Source organism: Symsagittifera roscoffensis, chromosome 8, assembly GCF_963678635.1.
Source record: "Symsagittifera roscoffensis chromosome 8, txSymRosc1.1, whole genome shotgun sequence".
NCBI lineage: Eukaryota > Metazoa > Xenacoelomorpha > Acoela > Convolutidae > Symsagittifera > Symsagittifera roscoffensis.
Genome location: NC_087069.1, coordinates 51,199,897 through 51,212,467, shown reverse-complemented (window position 1 = coordinate 51,212,467; position 12,571 = coordinate 51,199,897). Strand labels below are relative to the sequence as shown.

The window sequence follows — 12,571 nt, the reverse complement described above, 5'->3', positions numbered from 1 at the left end:
TAAACAAACCGCCACCGCCGCAAATTACTATTAGTGACGTTACTCATCAAGTCATCCCATCAGAGGAGAGCTATACCTTTCGGAGGATCGAGAATGAAAAAGTTAATGCTATCTGTCAAACACTTCCAGAAGAGACGACCACAACAGAATGCCAGACAATAACGGTGGAGGAGGAGGACACGCCCTTGTTCCGTAAGAACCTTAGAAAGGTTTTGGACATTGAATTTTTGGTAGCGGCTACGCGACGTGACCGGAATTTCTCACTATTGATAAACATGATCAAGCAACAAAAATGGGACAGTGTGAAACAGTGCTATGGCCCCTACTTCTACAACGTACGTCACCGATTGTCAGTTAGGGACGGTATTTTGTTATATGACGATAGGGTTGTTATCCCAAAACAGTTACGACAAACGATGATGGACGCCTTACATCTCACCCACCCAGGACAAGGCGGCATGATTGAAGCGGCTAAACAAGTGTGGTATCCCTACTTGCATCGGAATATTGTGGCCACCGCACAAAATTGTAAAAACTGCCGCGAAAAAGGTATGAATCTTTAAGTCATATCAGGGAAAAAGCATTATACGACAGTGGACGCTGTCGTGGAGCCGAACGAAGAAATCCAGCTGGATTTTGCGGGCCCATTACCGGATGAAAATGATAAAGAAGTATATATCTTAGTTAGAGTAGATCGTTTCTCCCGTTTCTTATACGCAAAAGTTGTTTCAAACAACAGAGCCGATACAATCATCCGATTTATGCAAAATCATATCGTAAATCCTGGGGTTCCACGTAACATCAGATGCGACCAGGCACAAGGTTTTCGGGCCAAAAAGTTTTTAATATATTGTAAAACTAATAATATCAGGATAATATTCGCACCAGTGGATGACCACAGGGCAATGGGAATGGTCGAACGGCTAATAAGAACTCTAAAATTAAGACTAGCAATTATGAAAATCGACAAAAACAATAAACCATATAAACTTGCGTCTGACGTCGCCGAGCTAATTAGGACACTTCGTATTACGCCTAACGCAACCACAAAAAAAACTCCGTTTGAGGCCCAATTTGCACGGCAGCCCAATACACCATTAACGAATATTAGCACATATCCAAAACTCTCAAATCTTTCATGGGAAAACACTTAGCTATCATGTTTAGATGAAAAAGTCCTTACAAAGCCAGCACTCTCTGCGGAAGCTATGTGGCATCGGAAGAATAATAGTGACGATGAGTTGGACCTCGTCTACAAAGGCACGGATGCTAGAGGAGTAGGGTCACAAAAACAAAAAGACCACCAATAGTTGCCGGAACCCACATTTACCCCTGTGGAAACTGTGGACACTGAGACTGCCACAACAACTGCTAATCCGCAGGGTACAACGTGTACCTCTACAGACGCAAATCCGGGAAAACGACCCGCCCAAGTCCAACCGGAGCCACTTAACCAACAAGACACAATTACGCTGGAGAGCAGCGACGACGAGTATGATGAACAACTCAAGAAATTTCCGATAGGTGCGCATTTGCCTCTTTCAAACAAACCTTACGACGCGTTAAAACTCAAACGATCATTTCTAATGGAAAAATCAAACAACCTTGAAACTTTAAGAACGCGCAAACCGATAAGATCGCTCACCAATCAGGAAAAACAAAGCCTACAAAGGGCAGTCCTAGTATTTTTAAAAGACCGATTTAAAGGTCCCGCCCACACAATTGACCCTAAAACCAGACGTCGATTAGAACAGGTAGCTCGAAAATCGGGAACAAATCACGAAAAATTAAAAACCCGGTCACGTTTATGGCACAATTCGAATTTATTGAAAATGGTTCTGTTCAGGAGGAAGGAGCATCAAACATCGTCATTTTTTTTTTAATTAGTTACAAAAAATGAAAATCTTTGAGGACAAACAGTAAAAAAAATAGAATGAAAGTTTTCAATTTTTTAAGAAGAATATGAATCAGAATTTTACCCTTTCCAAAATGCAGAAAATAAACATACAAGACAGATGCAAGTATGCATTTAAACTACAGATGCAAGTATGCACTCGAAAAAAAAGAGAATTTTAGGAGAAAAAAAATGTGATCGATGGTTTGAAAAACTTTTGAATCTATTAAAAAAAAAACAAAGCAACACTGTCTCATTACAACTGTCGACTTGTATTGGAAAAGAAGTCAACTGAACGGTATCTTAAGGTTCGCTTGCAGCAACAAAGTTCTGCAGCACTTTCAAACAGCTCGTAAAAACAAAAATAAACACCTCGTCTACAGAATTTTTTTTACAAAAATGGAAAATCCTAAGTGATTAACCACTTCAATTAATACATTTTATCATCAAGTATAAGAAAATTCATCAAATCTTAACAAGAAAAGTTACAATATATTCGTCAACAAATTGAGGAATAAACACTTTCCAGAACAAAACTTTGCATCCGCGCAACTTCAGATTTTGTCCTAAAGCGCTCAAAAATGGATGAAAAAAAACAAATTTTAAATCGAGTGAATCTAAGTACTAAAGTGGCCGGATTTCAGATCGAAATATCGTCTCTTTAACGTTACAAACTAATCGTATTAAATGAATAAACTTTAAAAGCGAAATAATTCACAAAAGCGACTACTGGAATTTTGAAGAGATCAGTTCGTAAACAGAACTACAATTGAGTTTAACTTTTAAGAGGTCATGTAACATTTACTGCATCGCTCGAGAAAATAAAATATAATCTATTAATTGAGACGGCAACTTATAACATGCCAATTGAAAATAGTTAATAATAAGTCAGTTTTTCAACTACTGAATTTTTTTTTAACATTCAACAATTTTCATGTTTCACACAATCGAAAACTCTGTTACGCTAACAAAATATCTAAAAAGTATCTAAAATATGAAAAGTAACTAAAAAAAAATTCGGCACGCCTCTCTTTAATATCGAAAATTTGCTTAAAACTTCTTGAATTTTTTAGCATAAAATTTTTGTTATTAACTATTTTGACGAGCTACAACAAGTACAACAGCGAGAAAAGACGATAAAATTTGAAATAAAGAAACTACAATAGATCAGATCGGCAGATGTGAATGGGGGGGGGGGGTACTGGTACTACATTTTCCCCCATGTCATAAGCTTCGCGTCTTCCTCTCCGATAGCATGCATGACCATGTAATGTTTCTTCATGTATCCTTTCGTTTTCACTTGAATTCCACACACTTAAAAAAGGACAATGTATTAGTATAGGCGGCACAATTGACGAGTGTATTTTACATTTAAAATATAAATAACTTAAATATTCTTATTTTTTAAAATTATTTTTTTAATATTACTATTTTTTTCATTTCATTTCGTGATTAATATTTGGGTCTTTTCTATTCAACGGCTCCAAAATTATGAAAAAAAAAATTAAAATCTTTACATTGCATAGTTTAATTTGGACCAAGTTCAATATTTAGGTTAAAAATTTCATTTTATAAAAAACCACAAACTTGGGTCGTAATCGTAAAACACAATAACTTCTTAATACTGTTGGCTTCAGATAACTATTGGTTTTTTGCTGTACGTCAAAAATTCAATATGTATAACTTCAATATTCAAGTTCTAGGAAACAATCCTCACTTTTTTGCTGTCACCTTTTTGATTTAAAAATTTCACGCTTTACGTGCACTCATACAACAAAACGTACTACACATGTTTCATTAAAATTATTTCCTAAGCATACTATTCATTTTTTTCCTTAATTTTGTTAATGTAATGCTTTCGGAAAACTTTCGGAACTGAGAAATTGTTATGTTTACGTTAGACTTAAGCTCCGGTATTTTAGTATATGTTATGACAACAGCAATTATTCTCTTTTAACCCTTTTTTAAAATGTTATGTTTTTAAATGGCCACATATTAAAAATATTGCACCATTTTTGTAAAACCTGAGTTATCCGATTGTATTTTTTCAGTGGAGCCCGCGGTTTTTCAAAATTAAAGCGTGAAAAAATACTTATTTTCGTCTTATCGATGTACACTTCCTTTCAAATCCTGATCTTTAACGAATAATGTGTTCCTTTTTTTTCTTACCTTTGCATGTCTCGATCAGTCCCATGCCCCCGAAGTGTTTCAGTCTGTAGTGTATCTTGAGACTGCCCCTGGCAGATGCGACATAATTGCACATTTGACACTTCTTCTCACTCGGGTCCAGCTCCTCCAAGAACTTCGGCTCGTCTGCAATAACTGTAACAACCTTGTTGTTCATGACTGCAGAAGAAAAAAATTGTTATAACATGTCATATTAAAGCAAATGTAATAAACAAACATTTTTACAACACAAACAGTTTTACAACACCTCGTAAGAATTTTCCTGTTTTTCACACAAAAATTTATCTGTAATTTTCATCTTTGTATCTTTTGTTTTGAGAGAAACATAAGTGCTTGAGTAACAAAAACTGACGAAATCAACAGTATTCATTAATAATCATTTTTAAACGATGAACTTGAATTCTTTTTTACAAAGGCAAAAAACTCACGAGAGATGGAAACTAAATACAGCATGAGCTGATTCCGAAAAAGCCGATTTAAAATTTTTTCTATCAAACTTTGTAAACAGATATGAAGCTACACTTCGCAAGCACAAGCATCGAATGAATTGAATTTGAAAAAGAAATCAAAAATAAGATAGCAAAATCAGAGCAAATTTCTTTTAAAAACGACAAAAAAATCAACACGTCTTATCTAAAAATCTTCACAAAGTTCACGTCTTTCTAATGTTTTTTTTTTCGAAAAACCGTTGTTCAAATTTCTGACAAAAACATCCTCAAAGTGATGATGAAAAATGATCACAATTTCACTAAAAACAACACTATGTGAATCATTCGAGAGGACGTTTGGGCTTTGATAAAAAACACCTTCCTTCTTACCTTCGCTGTTTTCATTATTCTGAGTCAAATCCAGCAGATTCACTTGGGAAACTGAACTCTGCGACTCCTCATTGTTTAACATGTAATGATGACCATTTGAAGTTGGCGCTGGTGGGGGAGGTGATAGTAGTGCCATCGAATTGACATCCACTCCGTTTCCATTGGCGGTGAAGTTAGTCAGGGAATAGGTATCTCGCACCACCATCGAAGCTGATAATTATCATTCGATTCAACTTGAGGCTCCTTAAACTACGTAATAATTTTCAAGCACTTTGTTCAATGAAATTCAAATAACACGTACAAACCATACTAAAATTTCACACACATTTTTGAAAATTGCCAAAAAACTTCTATTTTCACATATAAAAAAAATTTTGAGCCGATTTAAATCAATGACTAAAAAAAACTAGATGCTGTTCATCTCAAAAATCATCTTTTCAAATTTCAAATCACTTGCGGTACAAAACACTTGGGAAACTTGCATATACCGAATTTTTATCTAGAAAAAGCTGACAAACCGCCACTTTTTCAAAAAAACTAACTCAAATTATTCACGATATTTTCGATTTTGTGGGATTCCAATTAAAAATCTATAATCAGACAAACCATTGCTTTGGTTCATTGATAGAAAAAAAACTTTCATTCAACGTCGCTTTTTTTATTCGAGTAGAATGAGAAAATCAAAAAAAAAATTGTCGACCAAAAAAAAACAAAATTATATGAAATTTTGCAATTCTTAGAGATATCAGTTATTTGAACATAATATGCGAGCTAGCAAAAGACTACAATCACTGTGTAGAGATGGAAAGGATCGGACAAAAGGATCTGAGTTCATTTCAATCGAATTAAGTGCAAGTCGATCAAAAGATTTCCGCAAAAGCCTTATTTATCGTTTCTTTAAAGCTAAGACGAAAATAAAAAAACCAAAATTGTAAAAACCGGATAATTCGAAAAAAATTAAATCTTAATTATAAAAAGATAACAACGAAAAAGAATTTGCAGAAATCCATCTAGCCATCAACGAAATGACACAAAATGGTAAGAAAACAAAATAAAACAAGAACGAAAAAAATTGACCGTGGATGAAAAACCAAATATTTTCAAGAAATCAAAGCAAAAATTGCCACGCTCTTGAATGCTTGGCCAAACCAGGGTGACCACTTTTTTGAGAGAAAAATAGTGACTAAGACAATTTTCAAATTCGAATTTTTGTCAACCTTTTTTTGATCGACCAAAGCACTAAAAAGTCCCTGTTTTGGCCAAAAAAAAATTTCTGTGCCGCAGGCATAATTTTGAATAAACAGGCTGAAAAAGCTGTTTTTAGGCACTTTTTTAAAAATTTTGAAAAAAAAAATTGCGTTTTTCGGCGCGCGCTTCCCCCTCATTATTAGTATATATTAGCGCCAAAGGCGCCTTTAGAAAAATCCATGCAGCGAACAGCTGAACTCCATTTCAAAACTCACTTTGTTAACAGAAAATTTTGGTGATTAATAAAAATACCAACGTTGAATAATCTTAATAACGCTGCAAAAGTAAATTGAAACAGCAAGACCAATTTTTATGAGAACTAGTTGAGGAGCAATACACGGCAAAAGAGCCGACAAAAAATCAACAAAGAGAAACAGTCGACAAAAAACTGCTCCTGATTTTTTTTTTTGGTTTCATTTTATTTTTGGATGGAAAAAACTTCCTTTCATTCTATTTCGTATACCGATTACACAGAAAAATCTATAAATCTTTAAACGTTTCCGTTCATTGCTTAAAAATTATGTATCTCAATTATATTTCTAGAGAGCCCCAAAAAATGCTAACTTAGACACAATATTTACCGGAGAAAAAAAAGAAACTCAATTAAAAAAAACTAAAATTAAAAAAAGAAATAAAGAGCCCCAAGTAAGGTCGACCTGAGGACTCCACTTCGCTTGTTGCAAACACTCTTGGGTTTCCAGTGGTGCCCCAGGTGAGTGTCTTCGCATCCGTCTCCTCCATCTGATGAACCTTCATGTAGTGTCTCTTCATGGCCGCTTTCGTTCTTATCTTGTTCAGACACACTTTGCATGTCTCTATTAGACCCAGACCATCAAAGTGTTTCAACCTGCAATACTTATGTCCACTTAACACTCTTTCATCATAATTTAAATTTGATAACTTTATTCAAATTTTTAGTTTTTTGTTAACCGACTATGATTAACTATAACCGATTGATGTCTATTTGACATTCATTCACAGATAATTCAAATTCAATAAAAAAAATCAAAATTTTTTAAATGCGAATTTTAGTTCCAACGCTTTTTATGCTGCTAAAAGTTTTTTACGCAGCTTGAGTTTATGCTGCTAGAACTGTAAATAATCATTCCATAAATTCGTTGGCTCAAATTAGAATCAATCAGAATTCAAGAAGATAAATTTTGGGACTTAAGCGACTAATTTTTATTTTGGGAACTATGAAAATTGGGACCTATGGGAATATACCCTTTTTTATTGATTGTTACAATTTTTAAATTGTTTTTTCAATTTCTCAGTGACACAAACTTTTTTTCAAAGAGAATTAATTTGAACTGTACTGATGAAATTTTCATTTCATTTCAACTTTAACGGACAAGCATTTTTTGTTCTTCGTTCAATGATAACTTATTTACGTCGTTTTTTCAAAATAATTCGTTCAAATTAACGACCCAATTGAGTTAAAACTTTAAAAATTTAAAAGAAAGAATGATACCTATTTAAAAAGTGTCTACTGAATTTCAAAAAAGTCCATCATTCCGTATTTCAATCATTCCGAGGACTCAATACTAGTTGTCTTATTCAACTAACATCACTTCGCCCAACTCTCCTTTAGTTAGACCCCGACGAGAGTGCTATCTCAAACTAATAATCAATCAAAATTTGCACACTTATATTGCTAGTGTTAAGGTCTCTATTTCATGTTCCTCTTTTTGCATTTTTTTGTTACATTGTGTAATATTTTTGCTTATTCTTTTTTTTTAAAAAAGCTGTGGAATGTGCCTTTTTGTGAAGTTTTTGGTTTTGTTTCACTATTTTGTTTGAAATTTTTGAGACTTTTCATGGACATGAGTGAACCTGTAGTGTTTTTTAATATTCCCGCCATATTCCGACCCGTCAAAGTAGTCGCACAATTTACACTGGCGCTCGTTGTTTTTAATCTCATCTAACCATTTCGGCTCCACCATTTCCAATGAAAGCGAATTCTCGTCAAACGACGAATTGTTGGCAATTTGAGTCGGCATACTCGGTTGAATCATCTCAGTACAGCTGTAGTCTGTATTGCACGAATAGAGATCGGAACCTCCGTTTTCTAAACTAGAACCATTACCGTCCAAGTTCCACGTTAACTGTTTCGCATTTGCTTCTGATAAATGGTGAACATTTATGTAGTGTTTTTTCATCCCGCCTTTCGTTTTTATTCTCAGATGACAAATTTTGCAGATTTCTATCAAGCCAGCTCCACCCATATGTTTAAGTCTGTAGTGAACTTTCAGTGACGACTTATCTGTTGCGACATAACTACAATTTGGACACAATTTTCCTGGATTTTTCTCCAAAATCTCATCCCAGTTTGGCTCTTCGATTTCGGGTAACGGAATTTCCGCCTTTCTGGAATATTCTGATTTTCTCAGACAATCTAATTTTCGGGGAACTTGAGGTATTGTTGGAATTTCTACATCTGAGGAAAATTGAGTATTTCTTTGAATAACTGGCGTAGTTCTCAAAACTGCTGAGCTGCTCGCTACTTCGGCAGAATTTCTTGTGATTTCTGATGAGTTTGTTGGAATTTCGATAGAATTGAATGGAATTAAGTTTTCTGAGTGAAATGGAACTATGTTTGGTTCTTGTTTGTGCATTTTTGATCCATTAAGTCCATCATGACTACTTTGAGTGTCGTGGTTAAACGTTGTGCTACTCCATAAATCGTTGTCATAAGGTCTTTTTGTTCCCCTAGTTGGTGATTCAGTATTCAGAATGTTTAACATGGATTCTCGAATTGATGATTCATTATCAGGTGTGGTTGTTGTTTCTTGTTCTTCGCTGCTCGACTCCTGAGTTGAAGTTGGATTCGCTTCAAGAGGTGGAAAATCGGATTGGTTCTAAAAAAGATCAATGGGTAAATATTGTTCCCACCAGAAATCTTGGAAAAACACTACTTGACTGAGCTAGCCAGGGTGAAAAATTAATTTTCAGAAAAATACCGACCTACATTTGCTCGAAAAAAAAGTATATCAGCAATTTCAGGCACTTTATTGAAAGTTTTAACCAAAAAATCGCTTTTTTCGGCGCGCTCTCTACACTCAAAACTAGCATAAATTGGCGCCAAAGGCGATTTTAGGAAAGCTTTAAGGTCGATCAGCCAGCAGTTCTTTTGGAAAATTTTGTCATCAGCGCAAAATACATATGGGATCAAAACGACCCACGTTTCGCCTCTCTTCAATCTAGTGGCACATTTCCCCCTTAATAATTTCACACATTTCGTCCTCGCATGTTTCGTCCCTAACTTATTACACAGTTAATTAACTGCCGCTTTCTTAATGTACAATTTTAGGGGCAAGAGGTGTGAGGGCGAAATGTGTGAATACCCTACAAAACAGCACCATAATTAACGAATTTTGAAAAAATACCGACCAATAAAGACCAGATCGTTTTCCCTATTTTCGAACAATTTTAAATTTCAAATAAACTCTAAAGAACCCAAACATTGCACCAAATATCCTCGTCAAAATACCTAACACTTTCACAGCAATCAAAACAGCAATTTTTATATAAGACCAAGGTTTTAAGGTGAAATTGAACATTTATGTGACTCGCCTCATCAACTAAAAAGTAATTTGCTTTTTTAAATTAATTCTTTAACTCTTTTTGCTGGTCTAGGAAGTTAGACGACAAGCAAATAAGACTATCAGAAAAAACATTAGACAATAACTTGCGTGAAATTTGTTTACTGACTTGAATTATCTTTTGGCTGAGTAAATACTGGTTGTCCAATTTAGACAATAACTAACGAGCAAATTGCGAGAAATATATTTGAAGACTTAAATTAAATTTTGGCTGAGTAAATACTGGTTGTCCGTAATTTCCGTTTCTTTACGGTCGTCCAATTTCTTGTCGTCTAATTTCTAGTCTAATTTCTTGTCGTCTAATTTCCTAGGCCCCGTTCGTTATACTTACGACTGTTTCACAGCGACTCACGACTACCCCTCCCACGTTTAGACAGGAAGAGACATCTACTAAGTTACACATGAGACTCTCACTCTGCTTGAAGGCCTGGTCCAAATTGGCGAAGTCCAGAAACACTGAAATCTCAAGGGACTCGTCCTGGAGTTTAATGTGCATGGCCGCTTCTGAAAAATACCAAATTATGTACTTTTTGTTGTTAGAGAGATCATCCGTATTACGTAATCATCCGTAATCAAACAGGTATATGAGTTGAATCGGAAATTTAAAGAATAAAAGCATGAAATCACACTTTTTGCACACTGGTATCCACAAGAGTGTTCTCAAAACTCTTCGCTGAGCCAAGCGTATTATGGAGGCAAAGCTGCAAAGGCCCAAAAAAACTACAATATTCCATAACATAGAGGAACAAGCCTTCAAAACTAAAACGCTAATGGTCCATTTTTTCATGATGTATATAAATTTACACTGAGCGGATATGGCTCATTTGAATTAAATCGACAATTTGAAACTAAAAAGAAAACTTGAAACAGCATCTTCTAAACGAGAAAATTACACTTTGGAAAATGTCATGTAAACGGAGGCAAAGAGTAGCTTCGGACCACTTGCGATACATCGTAAACATAGCATAAGCTAGCCAACAAAAAATAGCGAAAGTTGCAACAACGTACCGTAAAAGAATTTTTCAAAACGTTGATAAAAATTTGCCTCCATTCCATTTTGAGGAGAGTCTGTCAACAAAGACAAGTCTCAGTGGGCAACTAGAATTGGAAAAAAAACAAGAAAGGGTAATTAAGAAGAAAATATAAGCGTATAAGGCTTTTCTAGCCGAAAGAAAAACGATTTCAATAAAACTAGAGCTACGAAAAATTTGGGAAAAAAATATATCATCAAGCCCTGCAAAGAACGCAAAGAAATAGAAAAAGTTGACTGAGTATGTGAAAACAAATATAAATTTCGAATTTCAAATAAAAACACATCGCCACAAAGCTTTTTCGAATTCAAAAAAGATGATTGACCTTTTTTGACAAATTTTAAGAAAACTATATCAATTTGTAAATTTTTTCCGCTGTGAAATCTGAAAAAAAAAACACATTTCAAACGAGAAGTCAGCTACGCTTACAATTTGGCTGTCCATTAGTGGAGTTTACTTTCCTTTTAACAAAAAAAGAACAAACCGCCAAAAATCAAATTTGAACGCGAACAAACTTTGCATATCTCCTGAAAAAACAAAAGAAAACAACAACCTACACAAGCCTTAAAAGAAGCAAAAATTTTTTTGCTGGAAAATCTAAGTGAAGTAGTCTTTGAATACTTAAGTTCACGTTTTCGTGACTCCAGTTTCAGTGTTTCCAACGCTAAGCGTAACTCTTTCCTTTTAGCGCACAAACTTGAATTGAAATTGAACAAAAAACGTAATCAAAAAAGCGTGATCAATTTTTTTTAACTGAAAATCAAACGAACGAAAATCACACAATAAGTTGAAGTAAAAACTGCTGATACTAGCAAAAAAAATGATGCTCTGGGAACACAGCCGGCAAAAAGTAAGCAGACAATCGAAAGTCGGAAAATTCAATCAGAAAATAATCTATTTTAAACATACTGGAAAAATAAGCTCTTACCTGGACTCAAGCCCAAGAGCTTAAGGGCGGAATTGCAACCGCGCTGCCTCTAGACCAAGTGAGAAGAAGCCTAGACACTTTCAGTTCATAAATAAAGCATTTTCAATTTCTTACCGATTTTTCAGAACACTTGGTAACGACGAAAAAATCTAGTTCCCGATTACAGGAATTTACTCACGCAAATAAGAAATGAGAAACCACATGTCTTAACGTGAAAACAAGAAAAAAGTGTGGGTAAATTTCCAGTAAAATTCTAGGAATACAAAAAAAACATCATCTACATAAATATTTAGATTTCGTTTGATGACACAACCTTTATGGGCAAACTAGCCAAAAAAAAAGAGGAAAAGCTTAAAGTCGAAATTATATACAAATTTAACGGCATGATATAAAATATCATCTACCAAAAGTCTTCAATTTTTGTCTTGATTACAGTTTATTTTTAGAATCTACTTTGAGATATCCTGTACTGCTTAATTCATGTTTCTTGTGTGTTATCATTTCCAAACGTGTCGGGGGCCAATTTGAAGTCGTATTTATTACTGGCAAGTCCTAATAAAAATTTCATGTAATTCAACGTAGAGGCAGAGAGGGAGAATGTCGAGGGCTTTTGATCTTTCTTTGTATTCTTATCCCATATCCAGTACTCACTTGCTTTCCAGTTACTGCACCATTCTTAACCAAGCTTTCGCTGCTTGTACAGCAGGTTTGATAAGCATTAGTGCCAATGGGGATAACATATTCCGTGTACGCATTCAACTTCGTAGACCAGTGACCACTTCGTGTATTTTTTCTCTTAGTTTTATACAGGGAATTTAGCGAATTGTAGCACAGAAACTGCAGGCTTCAGTCTATGTAAAACT

At 34.7% G+C, this 12,571-nt stretch overlaps 1 protein-coding gene across 2 annotated transcripts; it reads right to left on the bottom strand.

The window, feature by feature from the left end:
• Positions 1–2,988: 2,988 nt before the first annotated feature.
• Positions 2,989–10,249, bottom strand: LOC134853107 (zinc finger protein 407-like). Of its 2 annotated transcripts, none has more exons than XM_063869050.1 (6): positions 10,081–10,249; positions 7,981–9,005; positions 6,804–6,994; positions 4,900–5,109; positions 4,064–4,240; positions 2,989–3,208 (listed from the first exon to the last, which is right to left on the bottom strand). In XM_063869050.1, exons 1-6 carry the CDS (start codon positions 10,243–10,245, stop codon positions 3,102–3,104), a joined length of 1,875 nt encoding a protein of 624 aa, XP_063725120.1. In that variant the 5' UTR covers positions 10,246–10,249; the 3' UTR covers positions 2,989–3,101. The 2 variants fall into 2 exon arrangements, with proteins under 2 accessions (XP_063725120.1, XP_063725121.1); XM_063869051.1 differs by having other exon boundaries at positions 4,064–4,216.
• Between the last annotated feature and the right edge of the window lie 2,322 nt (positions 10,250–12,571).

What these genes read in the sequence shown, in the direction of transcription:
- LOC134853107 (XM_063869050.1), bottom strand. Translation starts at nt 10,245, where the DNA reads ATGCACATTAAACTCCAGGACGAGTCCCTTGAGATTTCAGTGTTTCTG. An exon ending in TGAGTCGCTGTGAAACAGTC is followed by an intron (nt 9,006 to 10,080) that starts GTAAGTATAACG and finishes GATCTTTTTTAG; the next exon opens with AACCAATCCGATTTTCCACC. An exon ending in AAGCGAAGTGGAGTCCTCAG is followed by an intron (nt 5,110 to 6,803) that starts GTCGACCTTACT and finishes GATAATTATCAG; the next exon opens with CTTCGATGGTGGTGCGAGAT.